This window comes from Trichomonas vaginalis, chromosome II (assembly GCF_026262505.1).
Source record: "Trichomonas vaginalis G3 chromosome II, whole genome shotgun sequence".
Classification (NCBI taxonomy): domain Eukaryota; phylum Parabasalia; order Trichomonadida; family Trichomonadidae; genus Trichomonas; species Trichomonas vaginalis.
Window position 1 is genome coordinate 3,126,145 of NC_067204.1, and position 23,206 is coordinate 3,149,350.

A 23,206-nucleotide genomic window follows, 5' to 3' on the forward strand; every position below is an offset into this window, starting at 1 on the left:
GGAAAGTAGAGCAGAGAAACAAGCAGAAGATAAATGGACATGTTGACATTTCTGAACAAAAAACTATCCAACTGCTGGCGGATTCCCTTTCTATCTGAACGTCAAGAAGAAGTATAAGAACTTTCGGTATCGTTAAAACATTCGATGATCTGAGAGAAGAAATAGAAGCTACAGAAATGTGTTTAGGATTCTCAAACGATAGGTTCATCATGCATACATTCATGTAAAACGCTTATTAGAAATAACAGGTGAAAAAGAGGTGAGAAAGAGGTGAATTCACCTCTTCACCTAAAATAAATTTTATTGAATTCAGCAACAAAATTCTGAGTAAAATTAAATTTTTTAGGGCTTGTGTCAAACGTTGAGTTTTCACAAAAATTAAATACGTATTACGATGAAGAAATCGCTATAAAATATGAGGTGAAAACAGGTGAAAAAGAGGTGAATCTCACCTCTTCACCTAAAATATATTTTTGTCTGAATTCCGTATGAAATTTCATGAATTTCCTCATATGCTTGCTTCCCTCCGAAAAACCAGAGAGAAGAACAGCGAGTAGTGAAAAACCTGGTCGCCAAAACTTCTTTTATTTTTTCAAGCTTGACTTTTTTTAAACAAAATTTTGAACTTTGTTTGTCGTAGATATGAATTCTGAAAGAAGTATGAGGGTCTTGTATGACTTTGTAACTTCTCCCATGAGTTCATGTCTGTCAAACTTACCTGGCCCTGGACTCTTCATAAGTTCCATGAAAATTCGTCTTCGACAATCCAGGGAAAAGTATGAATATCAGTAAGGTTCTTTTAAACATCCTACTTAAACTCTTTTGCTGTCCTGTAACACAAATGCAACTGCAGATGTTAAAGTGTCTGAACTTTCTAAGAATCGACCACATATCTTTTTTCTCTGTTCTTCTAACAAAGATGAAAGCAAAGTCATCTAAAGAAAGAAGACATCTATGAGGTAAGTCTTTCAATCGTAATCGATTGCAATTTCTTCGAAATGTATTCTACTCTCTTTCTGTTTGTTTCTGAAGTGTTTCTTCCTATATTTCTGCATTTCCTCAATTTGGGTCTTAAACTTGAATTTATATACCATTATATGCATGTGTCTTTCAACAACTCTTCTTCTGGTATCTTTTCCAAATCTAAACAACTCATATCCTTTATACATACTAAATCTAGATTTTTTATAATAATCTTTGAACGAATTTACGGTTGGTGAATTGACCAAAGTAACTAACAATGACTACTAACCATAGAATGGGTTCTTCTCATCTAGTCTTCTGTTGTGTGCAGCCATTGTAAGATAAGTAAAGTCTTAACCCGACCTCAGTGGTGCGACAATAGACTGTTATACTCAATTCTGAGAAATAAGAACTTGTCATGCTATGGGTTGTTATCTGAAGCATTTTCTAAACTTCCCTGTTCTGTTTAACTATTCTCAAATTTCGTTGTCAAATGTCAGGCAAAACTTTTTTCTAACATATTGTAAGAAAAATATAAATTTTTATCTTTTTTGAAAAAGTCTAGCGATTTCGCTATCTATAATTTCGAGACAAGCTTTCGACAGCTAAAACATCTTGTAACCATTAAATCTTTACATAGTGTAAACAAGAAAGTGAATATTGTTCTAAAAGTTAAAGTTCTGTTTCTGGGAATATGACAAGAACCATAAAACATTAGGCAGAGAAGTCTTTAAGTTTGTCAATGACAGACTTGTTGACAGAGATGACGCCGATTGGAAAGATGAAGTCCAACAAAAGTTCTTAGAATGCAAAGAAGGCACATGCGCTGTTCTTGAAGATGAAATAGAAAAACAGAATAGAAGAGCTATTAAAGGACAAAGAACTTTTACATAAATATGGTTCTGAGAAGTTTGACATAACTCCACCAGAAAAGAAGAAGAAGAGAGAAAGAAAGAAAAGAAAGAAAAGAAAGTAGAAGAGAAGAAAGAACCTGAACCAGTTCCAGAGAAGGTGAGATATGACATGTAAAAATAAAATTTTATTTTTAGAACATTTCTGGGTCAATGTCAATGTTCTCTTTCCTCTTTAGGAGCAAACACCGGCTTAGACTCTAAAATCTTTTTACCCAATTTACCTTGAACTTCAACTATCTTAGACTCATAATATTCATAGTCGTCTGCTTTCTTTGGTTCATAAGGTATAACAAGTTTGTATGCTTTGCCTTCTTTAAGGTTTGAAAACCTTCTGTCAAAATTTTCTTTGACTGCTACAAACCTTCTATGTCTAAGTCTTCAAATTTCGCCCATTTTTAGTCACAATAGCAAACTTAACTGGTTCGATGTTCCAAACTTTGTCAAATGTAGACTTTTCAAAATGGTAGAAGTAAACATTCAAATAAGCGAATGGGTCTAGTTCTTCTTTGACTTCTGTCATGTACTTGTTGACTGAAATATATTTCGTCATCTTTTCTATCGGATAAAAAATATTTTTTTTAAATTTACTCAGAAAATTTTTCTTTGTATATACGCCGTTCTGTCGAACATCTAAAGATTTTTGACATTTGCCAAGAATGTACGTTTAGAAGCTGCCATATAACCATATTCTTGACAATATTGTTTATTTCATCGTACAATGACCTTTCATCTAACACTCAAAGTTAGTCCCTCATCTATGAACAGTTCATATACACTCTTGTTTGCTTCTAACAATGTTTGTCTTTCTTCGGTATATGGAATTTGTCTTGGATTGAACTTAGAAATATCTAATGTCATGAAATATGAGAACAAGTGGTTGTAAAAGTTAGGTGTCAAAGTTTCTGCTAAGTCGTCAAAATATTCTGTATCTTGCATATGAGAATCTGACGTTCTGAACAACTACATATCTTCTGTCAGAACTTTCTAACTTCATCGGAACGGCATTTGGTTGAAACCATGATGAAATTTGCAACATTTTCACAAACTCTTTGGTCTTTATATTTTCTTTCAACAACTCCAACTTTGTCTGTTATAAGACTCTTCAAAGCATCTGAGTTTAAAAACTTTGTTGTATCTATACTTTAAGTTCGTTACATACTATAAGTTTCATATTCTCTATTGAAGAGTTAATTTACCGCAGATGTTTTCTAAGTTTGTCATATTCGGGTTCGAATAGCCCTCTAACAGTTTGCATAAGATATCTGTAAAGAAAGTGTTCTTACCAGTTCCTTGTTTTCCAATTATAATGAAGCAGTTTCATTTTTAGCACTTGGATGTTGTAAGATGTTTGCAAACCAACATAAGATATACTCATAGACTCTTTCGTTTCCATTGCATATAATTTCTTTGACATGGCTAACCAAGCTTCTATAACATTTTCTTTCCATTCTACTTGTTCGTATTTATATCCAGTGAAGATAGAATAGAAGTTTGGAGATGGTGTATAGAACTTTATACCACGAACTGAAAAATCTTCTAACTTTGACAATAAGATATCCCAAGCATCTAACATCTTCATACCAACTTGTACGACTTTTATTTTCTTAAGTTTCTGTCTACATTCTTGTTCTGAAACTATTGTCGCTCTTGGTTTGTTAAAGACAACATCCCAATTCTTTCATGACATAACATTCTGGGGCAGAGTCGACATAAATGACTAAACGTTTTCAAATTCTCGACTGCTTTGTTATAGTCTCTAAATGGAACATATTTCTGAACGCTTGGAAGTCATAAAAATCTGAAACGTCTATTCTGTACATTTTTATAAAAATAAAAAAAATATTTTTTTATTCTTGAGCTATTTGTTGTTCTTGAGCTATTTGTTGCATTTGTTGTTCTTGAGCTATTTGTTGTTGAAGTTGTTCTTGTAATACAATACTTTCACCAGTTGCATCTTCCAATTCGAAACTTTCTGCCGTCATTGACAAATACATAGGACATAAAAGTTTACAGGAACAAAGTTTGCGTCGACTAAGGTTAAGTTTATGTTTGCTAAAGTGTTTGAGTTCACTAAAGCTGAAAACTCTGCATTCGAATGAACAATAGGCAAACCAGCAGAGAAAGTGTTGTTTATACGCATGAGTATCTTTTGGTCATAGTAGTTTCTTCGACATTCGAATAGCACTTTGAACCTAAGTTTGAAACAATATATAAAATAGGTGTACTTAAAGTCAATGGAACAGACAACCTTGTATGACACCTTTTCCTGTGATAGGAAACTGTTGGTAGTAAAACAGATATAAGTTTTGTATTATAGCTCATATCGTTTATACTAAACTCGTCGGACATCCAAACATAATGAAACCTGCTCTAGTTGCAGCACATGTTACATCCGTCCTTAAAGTATTAAATAAGTCAACAAAACCTGTTGGTGGTATATCTGAGTAAGTATCTTCAAAGAAGTATTTTTTACCATTCACAACAACAAAGTCTTCTGGTGTCAAAAGAGCAAAAAGGCTTTAGTCGTCATCGTGTTTAAGGTCAGTTTACAATATCGTCCTTGAGGACTTTGTAAGTTTGTTGTTATAGAATTATATGACTCAGGGTTTTTAGTCGTAATAGTAATAAACCACTATGTCTTCTGCCATTTACTTAGCAAGTAAATTTTAATGAAATGTTGTGGTCGTCAAATATTTTTATGACGTCTGGGAAACTATATTTTAAGTTCAACGTTTCACCTCCTTTCATAACGTATATCTTGTCAATGACATTATATGAAACACCACAGCAAGCAATGTCGGGTTCTATTTCTTTGATGTTTATATCGTCTGCCTCTGTCAAAAGTTTCAATAGTTCTTTCAAAAATTTCATGAGGTGCAATGACATATGAGTTCACTTTTACAGGGTTGTGTTCGACCAAGTTTAACATTATACCCAAAGCTTGACAAATCTTCTCCTGAGTTTTAAGTTTGTCTTTAAGTTGTTGGTAGTCGTTTCGAATATCTGCAACAGAACTTAAGTCTCTGCTAACTTCAGGATATGTTGGTTGTTCTTTTACAGGAACTATTGTTATACCATCTTCGTCTTCGTATGGTTTCTCCACTTCAACATCTCTGTCTTTGACATTGACAACAACACTTTGACTGTTTGTTTGAGTTGGTGAATTTAACTTCACATCTGCCACCGCCATTAAACCTTTTGAAACACTTACGCTTCTATTTTTCGGAAATGACATTTTACTTAGAATAAAAAGATGGACGTATTTGAGTATCTCTTCGAATTGAAGCAGAACAAAGTTTACACACACAAACAATACAAGTTCATTGACAGAGTAGTGTCTTTACACAAACAATGGAAAATGTTATAGAATAGCAGTCTTTGCTGAACCAAAATATTTTCATAAAGCAAAGAAAGTTTGGTATAACTGAAATGGTGAAAGTTCTTGAGCAGCGACAAAAATATCAACAAAAACTTACAGATATTTCTAAAGGTAAGTTTATCTTACAATTTTATATCAAAACTGGCGTACTGTCAATATTTGACGGAGAGAAGTCAGTTCAAGAACAACTTACTGACCTGCTGCCAAAATCTGCTCGATGGAAGCTGTCGTATATACCAATCTGAGGAGCCCCAGCAGGTTTCATCGCAACGAAATTTTCAAAAGAGCATCTTCCGTGAAAAGTGCTATTGGTTTTGTAAACTTCTTTGCTTTCAATTCATTTGGACCGTCTCTGTCACCAGTATATTGTATTTGTACAGTACCAACAGTTGAAATACCACCCATAAAGTCTTCTGAGTCAGCAAATGGAATGCCAGCCAAAAGTTTGAACGGTCTCCATTTGTATATTGAGTGTTTTGAGCTCCTGTATGGGTCCATACTTTCACATATGGCATAATAAACTTTGCATTTCAGGGTTAATGGTTGTTGTGAAGTTGTTGTTAAAGTTCATAGCATCTAATGTCAAGTTGTATGACCTCATATCCTCAACTGTAGAATATTCTTCTCTTGGATAGTATTTGCCATCTATGTTTATATGGTATTTAAATACCAGGGTTGTAGAAACAAGAATAGTCATTTATAGTTCGTCTGAACAGTACAAACATAGTATCTGCATGTTTCATTGCAGTTGTTAAGGCAATATCTGTTCTTGCACCTGGGTCAGCACTTTGGTTCCAACTTCACCTGCAAAGTCTTTGACAGATATTTGGTGTATAGGGAACATAAGTGGAACTGCAATATATTTGGCAGCTAAAGCATTTGAAATATCTGGGTCCAACATATAGACTGCAAGTCTGCTTTCTATTCTCTTGCATTCAAATTTTTCGCCATGTGAACTTAACTGGGTCCCAAGCATCTCCAGCAGCATTGAAATAATAGTTTACTTCAGTGTTGAGGTTTGAGAAACCAAAGTCTAAGTCAACTTTGTTTTTGCAAAAGTCGGCGAATGACGTTTTATTTGTTCCCACTACGTCTGTAAGAGTGAATGGGTCTTGTGTTGGTGCAATGACTAAGTTATTTTTGCTTGGAGTAAGTTCGATAGAAATTTTTCCTGCCCAGTTTGGCAAGTATCTTAAAAACCTGAAGATGAGGAAAGATGACAAAGGAACTCTAAGTTTCAGTTTTACTTTGGTTACTGCTGCTGCAGTTTGTCCAGAAAGGTTAACATAAACTCCTGGAACGTTAGGGTCAAGTCTTCTTATTTTCTCAATAGTTGCATACTGGTCTGTTTGTTCTCTAGCTTGTGGTTGTACTGAGTTTCTCAAAGCGAACCATTCATAGTTTGCCCATGTTACTGTTTGAACTAAGTCAGAGTTAGAATATATCTTATATCCCATGAAAACTTCTGGAGCATATTGGTATCCGACATAGAAAATTCCATTGCAACCTTTCTTGTCAGACAACTTGGCAGAAGGTTTTATTTCAATGTCTTGTTCCACGTATAAGAAAGAGTTGTCAATAGAAATTATATGAAACCTGTCGCAAGCAATATCTACTGTTGTTGAAGAACCTTCTCCAAACTCACCTACGTTTCCATAAGAAACAGCAGTTGTATATTCGTAAGTTCCAGGAACTATTTCTGACCTTCTAATGGCATTGTCGCATTCGTTATACCATTCGGAAACATTTCCATTCATAGCATCCAAAACTGTTGGCGTTATATTCTGAGCGGCGTACATTTCATATGAGTAAAAATATAGAATAGTTGGATTTATATGTCATAATAGAACCCACTCCGACCAAGCTTTACTTTCTTCCTGACTGAGTTTTTAACTCTTCTTTTTCCTTCATTGCCCTCTGCTTGAAGTTGTTGCATCTTTGCATTATGTTCATCTAGTATGTTGCAAATTTCCCATGTCCTTTTTGCCTTTGGGCTCTGGTCGCCCATCTCAGGTAACCTATATCCTAGAAAGATTTTGTCATAGTTTGTATTTGAGTCTTCGCGTATTGTTTGCATGACTCTTTCCTGAGTTTCCGGTTCAAGCTCTTCAAACAGTGCCTGTCCATATGGAATATGCTCGTTTCCAAATATATGTTTTTGTAGCCATTCTGGTTTTCTTTCCATGTTACCAATTATATCTTTTGTGAATGGGAAAGCTTTTACCCAATCTTTCAGTCTTTCGTCATTTATTTCTGTAGTTGGTTTTATTTTGTCAAGGAACATGTTTTTCAATACTAACATTTCATTTGGTACTGTCCATTTGAGTTTTCTTAAATATTCATCCCTTCTCGGTTCATTGTCTGCAAAGTAAGTTTTTATGACATTTTGTAAACTTTCGTTTGCAAGGTCATGTACAATAGGTTCTCTTCCTTCTCTCTCCCTAACTTTCTTTCTAAACTCTTCACCAAATATACCATCTCTATGGTTCTGTGTAGTTCTTTGAGATAAATGTTCTAGAACGTCAGGTGTTATATTTCCATCAGCCATGTTCATTTCATACTGGTTCAAAATATCTGCATGTTTCATATCTTTCAATGGCATTAAAGCCGCGCTTAAAATACCAGCTATATCTGGTTCACCATTGACTTCCATTGCGTCTACAACTTCTTGGAATTGTGGTTGTAAGTTTATGAACCACCTATCTGGATTAGCTTTATGACCCCATCTCATTGTAGTTCCATCGTCTGCAGAAACAAAAGTAGGTTTGTTTCCATCTTGGTTAGGTTCTGAATGAACTTTAAACAATGTTTCATTTCTATATGTTTTCTTGAAATTTAACCTTTTATTTTCACCGAGTTCATCCGAAGATTGAACGTTAAATGCTCGTAAGTAAAAAGGGTTGTTGTATTTGTGTACATTTTCTTTCAGTACTTCCATTCTATGCTGAATATTTTCATCTGGTGTTGGAGTCTTTTGTATGTCGGCAAACATTTTTCGATATTCTTCTACTATGTCAGCCGAATTTTTTTTAGACTCTTGGAAATATTCCATATTCTCCGCATACTCTTGTTGAGGGTCAAGATTTTTCGGCTGTTCCAAATCTTCATCTAGTTCTGTGAAGTTAGTTTCCAAAGGAGTGACTTGTTCGTTTCCTTCAGGCTCTTCTAGCTGTTGTTGCTGAACTATTTCTTCCATGTCTGGTTGTATCTGAACTTCTTCCTGTGGAGTTTCTTGTACCTCATCTGCTGGCATTTCATATATTCCGAGACCGTTTTCAACAATTTCCCTATCTACGTCATCCGCATTCATAAGCTTTTGTTCTTTCGTTCCGTCTCTATTTTTTACGCGTTTCATGACGAAAGTTGAATTGTCATTTAGCTCTGACATCAAATATCTCGGAGTAAATTCATCCATGTCATTTGGATGATATGCTATTAAATCATATCCCTTAGCGAGCTTGTATTTTCCAGGTTTGAGATTATATCCGTTTTGGTGCTGAGCCATAAAGCTAAATAGGTTCGGGTCAGTATTTCCATCCTTGAACTTTCCAATAGCTTCTTTATATCTGTCACTAAAGTCAACAGTATCTGGGAAACCACACTCTTCTTTAAGCATTTTTAAGAATTCTTGGTTTCCTTGTTCTCTACTTCTTTTATGTCCTTGCTCTGTTTGTGGAGGTGGTTGTTGTGCAGGGTTTTGAACTGTTGGTTGCTGTGCTGGTTGTGGAGGTGGTTGTTGTGCAGGGTTTTGAACTGTTGGTTGTTGTGCATGCCTGTGTCTGTGTCCATGTGACGATGTAAATGTTTTAGGTAGTCCTGGTGCAGGTGCTTCTCTTGGAGGGTTTGGTGGTATATAAGTTCCACCAGCTGGCACATATGTTCCATCTGCAGCGTAATGTCCTACCTGACTTTTCGTTCTTAAGAAAGCATTTACTAGGTCTGTTTTGGTCTGTTGTAACTCTTTTTCTTGACTTTTCACAACAGTTGCTCTAACGGCGTCATAGGCACTTTGAACTGCCTGTCTCGTTGCTGCATCTGTTATTTTCGTCATATTTTGTGCTACTTCTTTTAACTCTTTGTCGAAACCTTCAGACTTCAGTTTCTTTCCAGATGAGAAATCGTTCACTTGTTTCACCTTACTATGAAGAGCTTCGAAGGCGTTCTTAAAGTCAGCATTTGTTAAAGCTTCATTTGAACTGTCTTCATCCGCTTGTATTTTTGTCCTTATTGACCCTATAAGTTGGGCTGCTTTAGCGTTGGCTTGGGCATCTAACCAGTCATTATTAGCTTTTATATATTCTGCGCTTTTCATTGCCTTTTGCATAGCCGCGTCGTTATTTTTACTTTCTTGTGCTAAGTTTTCATACTGTACGGTTTGGTTTTGCAACTGTAAAAGTTTTTCTGCCTTTACATTTGCTTCAACTTCTTTTTTATACTCATCGCTATCCATATATGTCTTCAGGGCTTTTTGTTTTATCTCTTCATCTTTCAGTATTTTATATTGAGTAGTATGGTTTTTCAAATTTATGACATCTTGTTCCATTTTTGCTACTTCTGTTGCTTTTTCTGACACTTTTTTCGCATATTCCTCTGTACTTAGTTCTTTCAGTTGTTCTTCTTTCTTCTTTTCTCTACGTTTAACTCATTGAGTTTCTTTGTGTGTCTGTCATATTCTAGTTTCTTTTCGTTTTCACTTATTTGCTTCTGTATGTCTATGTTTGACTTTTTGACATCTGTTATTTGATTTTTGAGTGAACTCAAATTCATTTGACTTTGAGGGTTATAGGCTGTTCCGTCTGCAGCTCCACCATAGCCTGCCATTTTCGCTAAAAGTGCCGCTCTTAAACCTCCACTCTGTGCACCAACAACTCGGTTTAAAAGCATAGGATTGCTTGACATTTGTTGCAACATAGTGGGGTCATTCAGCATTTGTTGTTGCAACTGTTGTTGTGGTGTTAGTTTTACTATTGGATGTTTCAATGCTCTCTTCCTCTTACGTATATTCTTACGTAGCTTACGTGGCATTTTAAGTGAAGTTAAAAAGCGGCTTTTGACAGATGTTTATATGACACTTTTTGTTCAGCACAAAAAACTACTCGGTCAAAGTGTTGTCAGTTTTGTAAAATAACCGTCCTATCTTGTTTTAAAAGGGGAAAAGGCTTCTCAAAGTATACTTCCTTGGAACGCCCGTAACTTTTCCTGTAGCGACGATAGACTCTTACTTGTCCGGACAAAGTTATACTATTTTGAGTGCTCTACAAAAAAGTCAACGGCGACGACTCTCAAAAACCGTTGTGTAAAAAGTTTTACCGTTGGACAAAAAAGTATATATAGAAAACAAAAAACGTTTATAGTTCATTCAATATTTGAGATGGAACGGTTTGCCAACGGTAACTATTAAATAAAATAAAAAAATAGAGGGGGTTACCGTTGACGAAAACGGTTTATTTTAAACTTTTCTATGAGTAGTCCGAAAAAAACAGTTCATTTTTGTCTAATGGAAGCCAACATTAACAATTCTCAACCGCTAACCAAAGCCAAAGCCCCACAACCTCCAAGAACTGGCACAGCTGTTAGAATAACCGCCAAAAAGTCTAACAGCGAATTAAGAGAAATTCTTCAACAAATTTGCTCTAAATATCTCAAAGACGCCGAAGAAAACACACAACCAGACGCTATATACAATACTCAGTTCTGTGAAGTTCTGAACAAAGCAATTGCTAGTTCAATTGAACTTACTAAGACAATTCAAGTCCAATTGAGCTTAGCGATGTCTTAGTTCAGTATTTTCCAACATTTACTAAGCTCATAATGTTGAGAACTTTATACCAAGTTCGTCAAAATCTTCCTCGTTACATGCAACGGTCATTCGACAAGACAATTGCCGAATTCCAAGTCTTTAGTTACGGATATGACCAAGATGAATACGTTGACGAGTTCGGAGACAACTGTACAAAATGGTTTGAATGCTATACGACAACACAATTTGAATTCGACTTTCTCGAATTCAACGCAGCAACCATTTATATCATTGCTCTTTACCTTTCCGAACAACAACAAGACCTCGCAGATGGAGATGTTGTTACTGTCGTCATGGAAACTCCTGAACAATTCGGAAAAAAGAAGTCTCTAATTGCCAAATTTGTTCCAGGACATCAGCTTTTCCAACGCACAGAAGTCTTCTGTATTCCTGGAACTAAGTTCTTTGTCAAGAGCGAACTCAAACAAAGATATAATGTGTCATTCAATTACACATTATATAATGTTTTCGACCCAGAAGAAGACTTCTTCCCAGAAGCAATGGAAGAGGAAGAAGAAGAGAAACACGAAGAAGAGAAACACGAAGAGTCCTCCGAATTCACACCAGAAGACTAACAATTTTCCGAATAAAAACCTCATTTTATACTAAACATCTTCGGGGCTAGAAGGGGCGCAGCCCCTGGAAGCCCCACTACCTTTTTTTTTTTTTTTTTTTTTTTTTTTTTAACAATAATTTTATTTTTTGTTTGAAATTATCATATTTTTTTAATTAGAGATTATTGATTAAAACGATTATATGTTAAGTTAAATTTATAATTTTTCTCATGCAATGAAACATGTAAATTAAGTCATGATAAACGAATTCTTTACAAACAAATAATATAATCTAATTTGGAGCATAGTTAAGCTCTCGCTTGTATCTTGCTGCTTTAGCGGCCTGAGCTCTAAAGAATTTGAAGGAAATAAAGGTAAAACCTAAGCAAACAAAAAGAGATAAACCTGTTGCAATTTGAGCTTCTTGAGTGAAGTCAGATTTAGGATGCTTAATAACCCTTATCAAAAGGCCATGAGCAGGCCATTGTGTCTTTGAATCTGATACGTATAAAAATGAATCTGTCTTTTTGGATGCTTTGATAAGGCATTTAACTTCTCCTGGGTTATCACCTTTTTGAGCTATCGTAACTTGGTGCCCGAAAAAGCAGTATAAAGTTCTAATTGTTACATCTTTTGGATAAACTTCTACGGTAACAGTACCTCCGTATTCTTTATCTATTGTTGTTGGATATACTGAAAGCATTTGGAGTGATGATCCAATGCATTCTTCATTTTCGGCTCTCATCATTCCAAAATTACATGTACAACGACCTGGGTATGCACAAATTTCATCTGAATAGCAGCTATCACATTTGAAGCAACCACGTTCATCTAATGGGAAGCCTTTAAATCCAGCTTTGCATCTGCATTTATGGTTTACAATAACTGTATTGTTACCTGGGCATGGATTTTGTTCTTTTTTAGCAGGATTTGTAGTGTTTTTTGAGGAAGTTGCCTCGTTTTTAGATCTTTGTTTTCGAACAGGTTTTTCTGGATCTTGATTAGCACTTAAATAGAGTTGCTTTGTGGACAATACTGAAAAATGTTGAAATTTATTATATGGAATACATCTAAAATTAGAAAATTTGATTTTGATATCCTTGAAAATTGCAAATAACAATGAAAACAATATGATATTCAACAAAGTTACATGCTTTGGCTTATCATAAATTGAAAACATTTGTGGTGTAAGCTAAGCGATGCAACAATAAAAATTAATGAAAAAAATAAGTTAATTTGATCATAACAAACATACATGAAACATCATATAACGATCTTTCGTTTATCAATTACTATGATCTATTCTAAAAATTGAAGACAATGAAGATTTGTTTTAGCTTCTTGCAAGTGACTATATGATCATAGCTTCTGCTCTAAAGTATCTGGTCCAGGAGTTCATTTCAAAAAAACTTTTTTTATCGATAATTTTTCTGAAATATAAACACAAAATAATTTATTATTAAAACAAGACAAATACATATATACGATAATATTATCATGATCAAACAAACTAAACTTAGTTCTTGAGCTGTTGTTCGCGAATTTCGTGTAATCTCTTGAGAGCTTTTTCGCGGCGCTGTTGTTCTTTAAGTTCTTTACGTTTCTCACGCTCACGTTGTCTCCTCCTCTTTCTTCTGAGATGAACATCGATGATATTATATTCATCATAATTTTTTATGAGTTCTTTGTTGTTCATATCCGAAAAAGGAGATATTGGGAGTAGCCACGTCAATACATTACCTGTTCCGAACACGTCCTGAAGATTATATTTGAGACCTTTATTATATTGATTGGTATCGACATCATTCCATCTCTCCCATGATGTATAGTTCGTTATTATTGATTTGAGTGTAATAAATGCTCTGTACGCCGATAAAACAAAAATGAAAACACTGGCCATTGCGTAAATGAATAAAATGATGAAAGTTGAGGCCTGTTCAGGCGATGCCAAAATTCCGTAGAAGGCTAAAATAATAAATAAACCGATGTATATAGTTCCCCACATCGTGAAAAGGAAACAGTACTTATGATTGCGCTTACCTATCCAGGATGCAGCATATGTACAATAATGATCTGGTCGAATTACATATCTTCCTAGTGTAGATGAAAATACACATCTATTTGGACCGGATTGCTTCTTTGCCCATTGATATTGCAGCGGGTCTGATACTACTCCGGCTGGAGATTTCTCTGATTGTGTTGGTGTTGAGTTTGGAATTTCTTTGGGGTAGGAAAATGGAAAATATCCCGGCCCGTCGATAATTATTTTAATATACGATAATAAATATAAGGCAAACAATACCGTATAGCCTGCACATCGTAATATCGGAAAATTATCGAAAAGTGGAAATACTAATGTAACAACGAAGAAATATGAAGAAATTATGTAGAAAATTACAATTGAAGGTATTGGAATATGAACTTCCCAGTGATCCCAATACTTTTTGTTTGTTTTGGTCACGGAATATACTTGCCGCCCGAACAATTTAAATTTTTCTGTATATTCAGTATATCCTGGAAATTCCATTTCATAATCAGGTTCAACAAGATCTTCGAGTTTAGTTACTCCGGCTTCTTCATTATCATCTACAAAGTCGTCGAACTCCTCGAAATCTTCCATATATAAAAATCTTGATTCCGAAACGATAGAAAGGTGACAATTCCATTTCTCCATTCCAAAAAACAATCAACAAAAGAATCATCGTAAGCTTGAATTTAGCATAACTTATGTGAAACATTCCTATTTCAATAACCAAAATCATGAATATGAATAAGATGAGCGAAATCCTAAATAATTTAGTTCATTTTTTCGATGAGAACTATTCATTCTACTATGTAATCCATTGGATAACTTTTTCTCAGATGATTACTCAACAAATCATTCAATCAAATTAAAATGAATTATCTTTACTCTAAAGTAAATAAAACATTCAAATATGAATGTGACCATTTCTTCTGGGAAATACTTAAGAATTCTCTCGAAAAGGCAACGATAACCTGCTACTCTTTGAAGAGGTAATATCAGAAAGTCTTCAATTGAACGACATTTGGCCTTCGGATTGTAAATGCAGCTTGAAACAAACTGTTTGAAGGACTTATGCTTGCGAAGCTTATCCAAAATGGCATCAGAGTTCTCATTTGTTTGTAAATAAACTCTGTAAATGGACTGCATGCGTGGTTGAATTTCTAGTAACTTATTGGCCAAGTAAATGTACTTTTCATTTGGTGGAAATGGTTTACGGATATCAGGAAGAATCTCGTCCATTACGTTTAAGATACCGATTTCGTGACAATCTCTGATCTGGTTCAGATTTCCGAACAATGAAGCAAGGGTTTTAGCATCAATTAAAGGCTTTTTAGAGTTGATTGATTGATCGAGTGGTCTGTAGTAGATTTCTTCGCAAGTAATTAAACCTTCAACAAAATTTCTCTCGGTTTGGATTAATTCGTTGAAAATGGATCTGCGCTTGGAGTCTTTGGCCTCTCTAATGGCTTTAATATGTGGCATTAAGAAGCCAGTTATGATTCGAAGAGCACGAGATTCATTCATACTCATTTTGATATTATGTCTTCAGAAAAAAGATTTTTCTGAATTTGATCAACATTTTGGACTGTTGTATGGTCAGTAGGAGGATTTGATAATCTATGTAAGAAATAATTGTCAGAAAATTTTGAATGATTTCTCTGCGTAGTAAATCCTGGAAGCTTAAAATTATTGACTAGTATGATGTAGTAGAGCAACACGCTGGAAACAAACGATAAAATTTATAAAAATAAACTTAACAAAAGTAATAATTTACCATCGGTTTTCTGAGTCAGCATTTTCAATTTTTCAATATTAAATTGATAGCTTGATATTGGATATGATAAATAATAGTCGAATTGTTGAATTTAGAAATAATTGATGTTGATCAAATTGAAAACTCAAATTATTTTTATCGTTCAGCATCTGAAATATGAATAATCAAATTAATATGAGATTGATATGTGTTAATATGCATAAAATCAATATAATCAAGCGGATTAATAAACGAGAAAGTTTGAAAAAAAGTGGAAAAGTCAATAAAAGACAAAAGAATACAAATTTGGAATTAAAATGTTGATAGATCTTATTTTTCATACCAAAATATTAGCAAATGAGAATAAATTTTCACAGAAATCTGAATTCCGGGGTAAAAAAGGGGGTTGGCGTCCTAAGGCGTCCTAGTGTAAATTTCTCAAAATTGTGATATTTACATCACATTTTTGAGAGGTTTATGGGCGTCCTAAGGGAAAATTGAATAGCTAGGGCGTCCCGAATTTTCATTCTAAGATTTAAATATATTATATACTTAAGTATACTACAAGAAATATAAAATTATTTTTTTATTATGTTAACTTATAAGAAATTTTTTTGAATTATCGTTGATTTATTGTAATCTTTCCAGGCTATACTTTTGAAATCAACTTTACCTGTCATACGCATTAATGTAGTAGATGTCCAGGTGTAGCTATTATATCCCAGCAACATTGGTATTTTATCATTGTAAGATATCAAAATGAAGCGTTTTTTCAGATATAATTTTTCGTAAATTTTCAAAATAAGATGGTAAAAAAGCCTCGACTTGCTCGAAATAAACAATTTTTTTTACTTGTAAAAATAACCTTTTACAGCATGGGCAGCTATTTAATCACTATTTCTTTTTCTAAAAGTATATTTTTCAAAAAAAATTAAGATCAAATTCGACAATTTCTTGATGAAAGCAAAAATATTACACATACTTCTAGATGCATGGGATAAAATATGCAATTATTCAATCAATTCGCATGATTTGAAAAAAAAAATCTAAATTTGATAAAAATGTAGAAATTTTTTATTTGAACTTGAGATTCGATTTTTTTGATCCAATTTGTGAATTTTTTTTGATCGGAATTTCAATTAATTTGTTGATCAAAAATGACCTCACAATGTTTGATCATAAGTGAAGTCATCTTCATGGGTATTTAGAAATTCCAAGAGAAATTGCTTATTTCTCGCAGATGTAATATCTGAGAAAATCGAATTTAAATATTCATAGAAACCCAAATCATTCTCCGGTTCGAATAATTCATCTGTTGCTTTTTCTGTTTTTTCTATGAATTTTAATAATTTGATTAATAAATCTTCATCAGGAAGAATTATTGCTGCATTTGTGATAAAATTCCATATTGAGGTAATATGGCAATAATTACATTTATAAAATGTAATTTTATCCAAAATTTTTTGGCAAATTCGCATAATAGCATTAATATTTGAAGCTGAGATTAAACCTGTGATTACTTCTGTAACTTTTGGAAAATCATCGCAATTTAATATCTCTTTATATTGAATTGAGAATAAAAAAAAATCAATTGGATTCATTTCTTCAATTTCAAGGAGATTGTAAAAATTGATAGAAGTGTTATTGCAACAAATTGTATTTGCAGCAAAAAATCATCATTTGCTCGATTCCATTTTTGGAATAAATTTGCTGGAACAATGTTAAATTAAAACAGTTGCTTAATTTTTCTTCATTGTTTTCATAAAAAAGTAACAAGTTTGCAACTGAAATTTCAAAATTTTGATAATTGCCAGTTATTTCAGTAAATATATATATTTGCTTTTCTTCATCTAAAAATGGCAAATATTGATTTGCAATATTAACTAAAGTTTGGGATAAATTGTTCCAGTTTGATTTTACAATTTGTGAGCACATTATGTAATATGTAAATTTATCCGCTTTGTAGGAATTTAAAATTGTTTAAAAAAAAAAAAAAAAAAAAAAAAAAGGTAGTGGGGCTTCCAGGCACTTCGTGCCCTCTAGCCCCGAAGATGTTTAGTATAAATGAAGTTTTTATTCGGAAAATTGTTAGTCTTCTGGTGTGAATTCGGAGGACTCTTCTTCTTCCTCCATTGCTTCTGGGAAGAAGCCTTCTTCTGGGTCGAAAACATTATATAATGTGTCGCTTTTCACAAAATATATATGTTTTCATGCTTTGTCACTTTTCTGTCACTTTTCGGGTAAAAACATTTTTATTATTATATATAAATGAATTTTACAAAACCACCGTTACCGTTCTTTGGAAATAAGAGTAAATGTAAAGATATTATATTGAGAGAACTTAAGAAACTACCGAATGGTCTAACATTTGTAGATTTGTTCGGTGGAAGTTTCTATATATCCCATTTGTGCCATACAATATTCCCAGACTCAAAGATTATATGCAATGACTTCGACAACTATATGGACCGTCTAACATATACCAGACACAAACAATATATTGAAAGAGTTAAAAGAAGATACCTATAGGTAAGATGGAACGTATACCATTAGATAACAAAAATATTGTGAGAGAGGTTTTGAAAAAAGCAGAATATATAGACTGGGATAGTATATCTGCTAGACTATTATATAGTGGTTCTATAAGAGTTCATGACATTGAAACACTTATGTCAAAAGTTTTATATCTTAACTATACAAATGTTTTCAAAGAGGACATAGAAAAATATATTGAGGGTATAGAGTTTGTGAGATGTCATTGGACAGAGTTGTATGAAAAATATAAAGACAAGGAAAATGTTTTCTTATAGTGGACCCGCCGTTCTATAAACAATGGGATTTCAATACCAAGTAGACTGGACTTTGAGAGACTCTTTAGAAACTTTAGACGTTTTACATAACCATCCATGCTTTTACTTTACATCCGATAAAAGTGGTTTGGAAACCGTTATGAGATGGTTAGAGGACATACATGACTATGAGTTTATATATGACAAGATAGAATATGAGAGAGGTCCTATAAACTGGAGAAAGTGTCATAACAAAGAAATTTTATTAGTAAGTAAATGTGGTTTGAAATAGGACTACTTGTTTTAGGTTTTTTCCATTGTGTCATTTATTTATTTGACGTGGCAGAAAAGTACAGAGAATATGAAGATGAACCAATGCCTGCAAATGTTCAGTATATGTACTCGTAAGAGATATTTTTATCTAATATTAAATGGACGCACAGAACTTAGCGAATGCACAGCAACCTGGACAACAACCCAGAGAATATTCCAAATGAAGTTAGAATACAAACTGCAATGGCAAACTATGGTCAAGTGCCAACAGATGTACAAATGCAAACTGCCATGTCAAATGACGCTGCGTTAGGTTTGCCACCATGGTATGCAAATATGAAATGGAAAGAGTTTTATACAAACCCTGAAGTGGGATATAAACAACTTTATGCAGATGACGCGAACACAGGAGTTGACCCAGAATATGTTTTCTACCAGAGGAGAAACAGAATGTATGAGCTCCAGTTAAAGAATGCTATGGAACTCAACAGGAAACGTAAGAGACTAGGCGGACATTAGATTTTTACATATAGTAAAATGGGTTTCTTTGGAAGAATAGGAAACTTCTTTCGAAATGTTGGAAAAGGTATATGGAATGGAATAAAATCTGTCGGAAAGGGAATTTGGACGGAGTCAAAAATATTGGTAAAAGAGTAGGTCAGTTTGTTGGTATTATACCTAAAGACCCTGAACCAGAAGAGCAAGCTCCTGTTATACAACAGCCTGAACCTGCACCACAGTCTAGTTGGCAACCAAATCCAACACTCAACCGTATTAAAAAATTATATTTTTACCGTTCGATAGTAGTTGTATATGAAACTAAGTTCTAAGTAAAACGCATGGTATAATGGAATTATTCTTTTTTCTTCCATCTGTAGTAAACCATACTTGAAAGCCTGAAATACTTCCACTTGGTGGTTCGTATAACTTTGTAGGTTTTTCGTAAAAGTCATTTGCCAAGCATAAAAAAGAGTTTTGGGCGCCAGAAAATGAAGCATGAACAATAATAGCAGCTGGGTCGAAAACATCTTTAAATAAATATGGTTCATCTCTTGCATATCGACTGTAAATATTTGCTAAAGGAAGTTTGACTTTCTGATTTAACATTCTTTGCAAATAATACCATGACATTGCAGTGAATTCTGTATATATTTGTTCGTCTTTCTTGGGATTGTCTTCGTAGATTTGAAATGACACTTGTGAATTTTGTTTGTCATATACAATTCTCACATAAAGTGTGCTCTCGGTATTTGCATATTCATCGGCATATTTTGCATAACATGATTTTATTTTATCTTCTATATTTTTTAACGCAGTCTGTAGAGAAGATGAAAGGTCAACTTGTATTAGCTCAATTTCTTCCCACATTTTTCGTTTCCCTTCAGATATATAATCTATATGAAACCTTACAATAAATGGAAAACTTTTATCTTCTACAGACACAAACTTCATTCTACGAAAGCCAATAGCTTTTGTGACAGATGGGTCCTTAGCCATCTTAATGGGTAGTCAAAACGATAGCCTTCATGCTTTACGGTCTCTGTCTCAAACTTTTGACCGACATTAGTAAAAAGTTCATCTAATGGTTTAGTTGTAGCAACTCTTGAATTTTCTTTTTCTATTGAAGCATATTTTATCTAGAATAAAAATGTCGAAAGATATTGCTTCCATGAGAGAAATACAACACAACCGACAACTCATTATGCAAGCTCTAAATAAGAACACAACAAACTTTTCAAACTATTCTAAGATATCTGAGTCATTGAAAGAAGGAAACTTAAAACTGACATTAACCCCAATGACAGATGAGTTTCTGTTTCAAGACAATAAGAACCATACTGTCTGTATAAATCCAACAAAAGGAACTTTAAACGAGAAACCTATAAGTGAACTTCTTTTGAAGCAGATGTTGACAACAAAGCTGACAAAGAATATGTAGACGATGCAATAGCAAAAAGAAGAAGAAAGAGCTAACAATGCTTATGCAACAAAAGAACATACTCATCCTGAACTAGCAGACAAAACATATGTTGACAATAAAATGTCAAGTGAAGTGACAAGAGCTGAAAACGAATATTCTAAAAAGACTCATATACATTCTATATCTGAAATAACAGACTTACAAGAAACCTTAAACAGTAAAAGTGACGTTGGACATACACATACATCTTCTGAAATAACAGACTTAAACGTTAGCCTTGAAAAGAAAGCAGATAAGAACCATACACACGATTTCTTCGCAACTGTTGGTATAGAAAATATTGAAGGAACGGTTGAAGGAGCTGGTGGGGATGTATTGTATTGGAAACCTCCTAACTTTCCACAAGGTTTAACATCGGATGACGACATAACAACGAAGAAAGAAATTAGATGTAGAAATGTTTTTGTCATGGAGGATGAAAATAAAGTTAAATTCACTGCTCAAGATTTATATGACAAGAAAGCAGACAAAACAGAGCTTCAAACATTAAAGACAGAAATACTTCAAACAGTATATCCTATAGGTTCTATTTATACGTCAATGAACTCTACCAGACCAGAAGTAGTACTTGGTCTCGGAACTTGGACTCAAATAGTCGACAGGTTTTTGTATTGTGCAAACTCTTCAAAGGAAACAGGTGGAAGTAAAACGATTTCAGGTGAAAACTTACCTGCACACAGTCATTACATAAATTTAACTACATCTCAAGCAGGTTGGCATAAGCATAGATATTGGGATTGGTCAGGAATGACAAAAGGTCAAGGATATGATGTTAAAGACGACGTTAAGTTTGCTATAAATTGTTACTGGGATGACACTCAGGGAGAAGGAAACCATACACATCGCGTTTCAGGGTATACGCAAACAACGGGACAAAGTAAAGACTACATGCCACCTTACATGACAGTTTACGCATGGTATAGAAACGCTTAGTCGTCATTTTCAACTTCTTTAGCATATTCGTCAGGAGTTGTCTTATATTTGTTAGGAACTGTCTTTGAAAGTATACCACCTTGAACTTTGACAAGTTTGAAACGAGGTCTGACAATAGTCGTTTTATCTTCTGCTTGCAGTCTGTACATTTTGCCATGTTTGCCTAAAACTTCATAATATTCTCTTGTATACTTTCTTCTATTTTTACGAACACGAATGTGAGTACCTGTCGGGTTCCCATTGTTGTCATAGTCAATAGTATTTTCATATGGGTCGCGTTTAGGTATTTCTATTTTTACTTTGTCACCTTTCTGAAGTTTGAAGCCCGGCATTCTTTCTTGTTTGTCTCTTTTGACTAAATTATTAAATATATAGTCTTTCTCTAAGTCAGGGTTGTTTTTCATTTCTTCGGGGGAGTGGTTTCCCAAACCTTTTTGTTTACGGCTATTGTAAATATTTAAAACTTGTCTCATCTTTGCCATGGAGAAGTGTCTATATTTGTCGTCATATGACATTTCATTTGCTTCACCACCTTGTGGTTGGTTTAAGTCTCTTAAGATTTTTATACAACTGTCAATGACACCAAGAGCAGAATGGTTTTGGTCGACAATGAAATATTGGTTTACATTTTTTGAACGCAGATAGTTTTTAATATCATCTGATTTGAAAGAACTTTCACAGTCAGATGTCAGTTTTGTTGGATGGTATTTGTCAACGAATATTGTCAAAGCAGTTTTCACATCTAAAATATTTTTGGACTGTAATGGTATGGCTTCACAGTATCTTGTGTTTTGACCGACAAATATTAGCCAGTATGGTGGTCCATCTTCTCTATACCTCGGAATGTTTTCCAAGATATCCATAAACCAAGCATTTGGTGTTGAACTAAAGATTTTTATCATGAGTGCTTTCTTTGTCGCTTTAGAAACATAGGGTCCTTGTTTGGATTCGTCATTTTTTACCCATAAGAAATGGGTTATTTGGCGCATTAGCAGGAGTTGCATCCAGATTTTTGCCCGCAGTGGGAACAATAGCCAGAGGTGTATTTGGAGTTGGAAGGAAGATTTTGAGTACATTAGGTATACTTAAAGAGAAAGCACAACCTATTATACAAACTGTACAGAAAGGTTGGGATGTAGCACGAGATGCAGCAAATCTTATTCCAAATCCTGAAACAAGAGGAAAAGTTCAAGGATGGATGGACAATGTAGGAAGACAAGCAGGAAACTATTATAACAAAGCAAATGACTACTATAACCAAGCAGGACACTATATGGACCAAGGTGAAAGATTCTTTAACAGAGGATATAACCGCACAACAATGGGTAAACAATAACCAACCGCAACCGCCTCAAACGTGGGGAATGTAAAATTTTTTACTGAGATGAAATGAACAATACAGCATTGAGACAAATGGGTTCAAGATGGATTTGTCGACTTCCAGCAGTTACACCACGTGTTTGTCAAGTTCTTCCTATACCTCAGGAAGTTTTAGACCGACTTAAAAAACCTAAACAACCAGTTGAAAAACAAACATAAATTTTTTACTGAGATGAAATGACCGAAGAAGTTGAACGGTAGATTTGACCACAACAAACAAAAAGTTCAGAACCATTGTCAAAACCTGTCAAAGAACTTACCGATGAAGAGAAAAATTCAATAATAGAAAGTGCCAGGTCTGGAAATACAAACCCTAACTACAAAGTCACTTTTCATAGAAATGGAACGGCAAGTATCTCAAAAAAGAAACAGACTCTCACAAATAAAATATTGAAGTCTGAAGGAGCTTTCGAGACAACAGATGGAAAAGTTTACTTCACTGACCAACAGTTCATTATAGA

At 34.1% G+C, this 23,206-nt stretch overlaps 6 protein-coding genes and 2 pseudogenes across 8 annotated transcripts, besides 3 other annotated features; 2 read left to right on the forward strand and 6 right to left on the reverse strand.

The window, feature by feature from the left end:
- The first annotated feature begins 7 nt into the window (after positions 1-7).
- Positions 8-11,741: a mobile genetic element.
- Positions 1,871-1,992, forward strand: TVAGG3_0476620 (annotated as a pseudogene). The gene has a single exon. A coding segment is annotated over exon 1 (122 nt).
- TVAGG3_0476630 lies at positions 5,446-7,055 on the reverse strand (annotated as a pseudogene). Its single transcript has one exon. A coding segment is annotated over exon 1 (1,610 nt).
- Positions 7,088-7,441, reverse strand: TVAGG3_0476640 (protein of unknown function, DUF4106 family; the record flags this gene model as incomplete). Its single annotated transcript, XM_051235739.1, has 1 exon — positions 7,088-7,441. One exon carries the CDS (start codon positions 7,439-7,441, stop codon positions 7,088-7,090), a length of 354 nt encoding a protein of 117 aa, XP_051093563.1.
- TVAGG3_0476650 (protein of unknown function, DUF4106 family) lies at positions 8,189-8,872 on the reverse strand (the record flags this gene model as incomplete). Its single annotated transcript, XM_051235740.1, has 1 exon — positions 8,189-8,872. A coding segment is annotated over one exon (684 nt), but the record flags the coding sequence as incomplete, so codon positions are not given.
- Positions 9,951-10,281, reverse strand: TVAGG3_0476660 (protein of unknown function, DUF4106 family; the record flags this gene model as incomplete). Its single annotated transcript, XM_051235741.1, has 1 exon — positions 9,951-10,281. A coding segment is annotated over one exon (331 nt), but the record flags the coding sequence as incomplete, so codon positions are not given.
- TVAGG3_0476670 (uncharacterized protein) lies at positions 11,068-11,631 on the forward strand (the record flags this gene model as incomplete). The annotated part of the gene is made up of 1 exon (XM_001304695.1): positions 11,068-11,631. One exon carries the CDS (start codon positions 11,068-11,070, stop codon positions 11,629-11,631), a length of 564 nt encoding a protein of 187 aa, XP_001304696.1.
- A 161-nt stretch (positions 11,742-11,902) lies between the features above and the next one.
- On the reverse strand, positions 11,903-12,790 carry TVAGG3_0476680 (uncharacterized protein; the record flags this gene model as incomplete). Its single annotated transcript, XM_001304696.1, has 1 exon — positions 11,903-12,790. The coding sequence occupies one exon, from the start codon at positions 12,788-12,790 to the stop codon at positions 11,903-11,905; it is 888 nt and encodes a 295-aa protein (XP_001304697.1).
- Positions 12,791-13,126: 336 nt separating this feature from the next.
- On the reverse strand, positions 13,127-14,230 carry TVAGG3_0476690 (cysteine S-palmitoyltransferase protein; the record flags this gene model as incomplete). Its single annotated transcript, XM_001304697.1, has 1 exon — positions 13,127-14,230. One exon carries the CDS (start codon positions 14,228-14,230, stop codon positions 13,127-13,129), a length of 1,104 nt encoding a protein of 367 aa, XP_001304698.1.
- A 1,551-nt stretch (positions 14,231-15,781) lies between these two features.
- Positions 15,782-17,371: a mobile genetic element.
- Positions 17,372-22,267: a mobile genetic element.
- Positions 22,268-23,206: the final 939 nt, after the last annotated feature.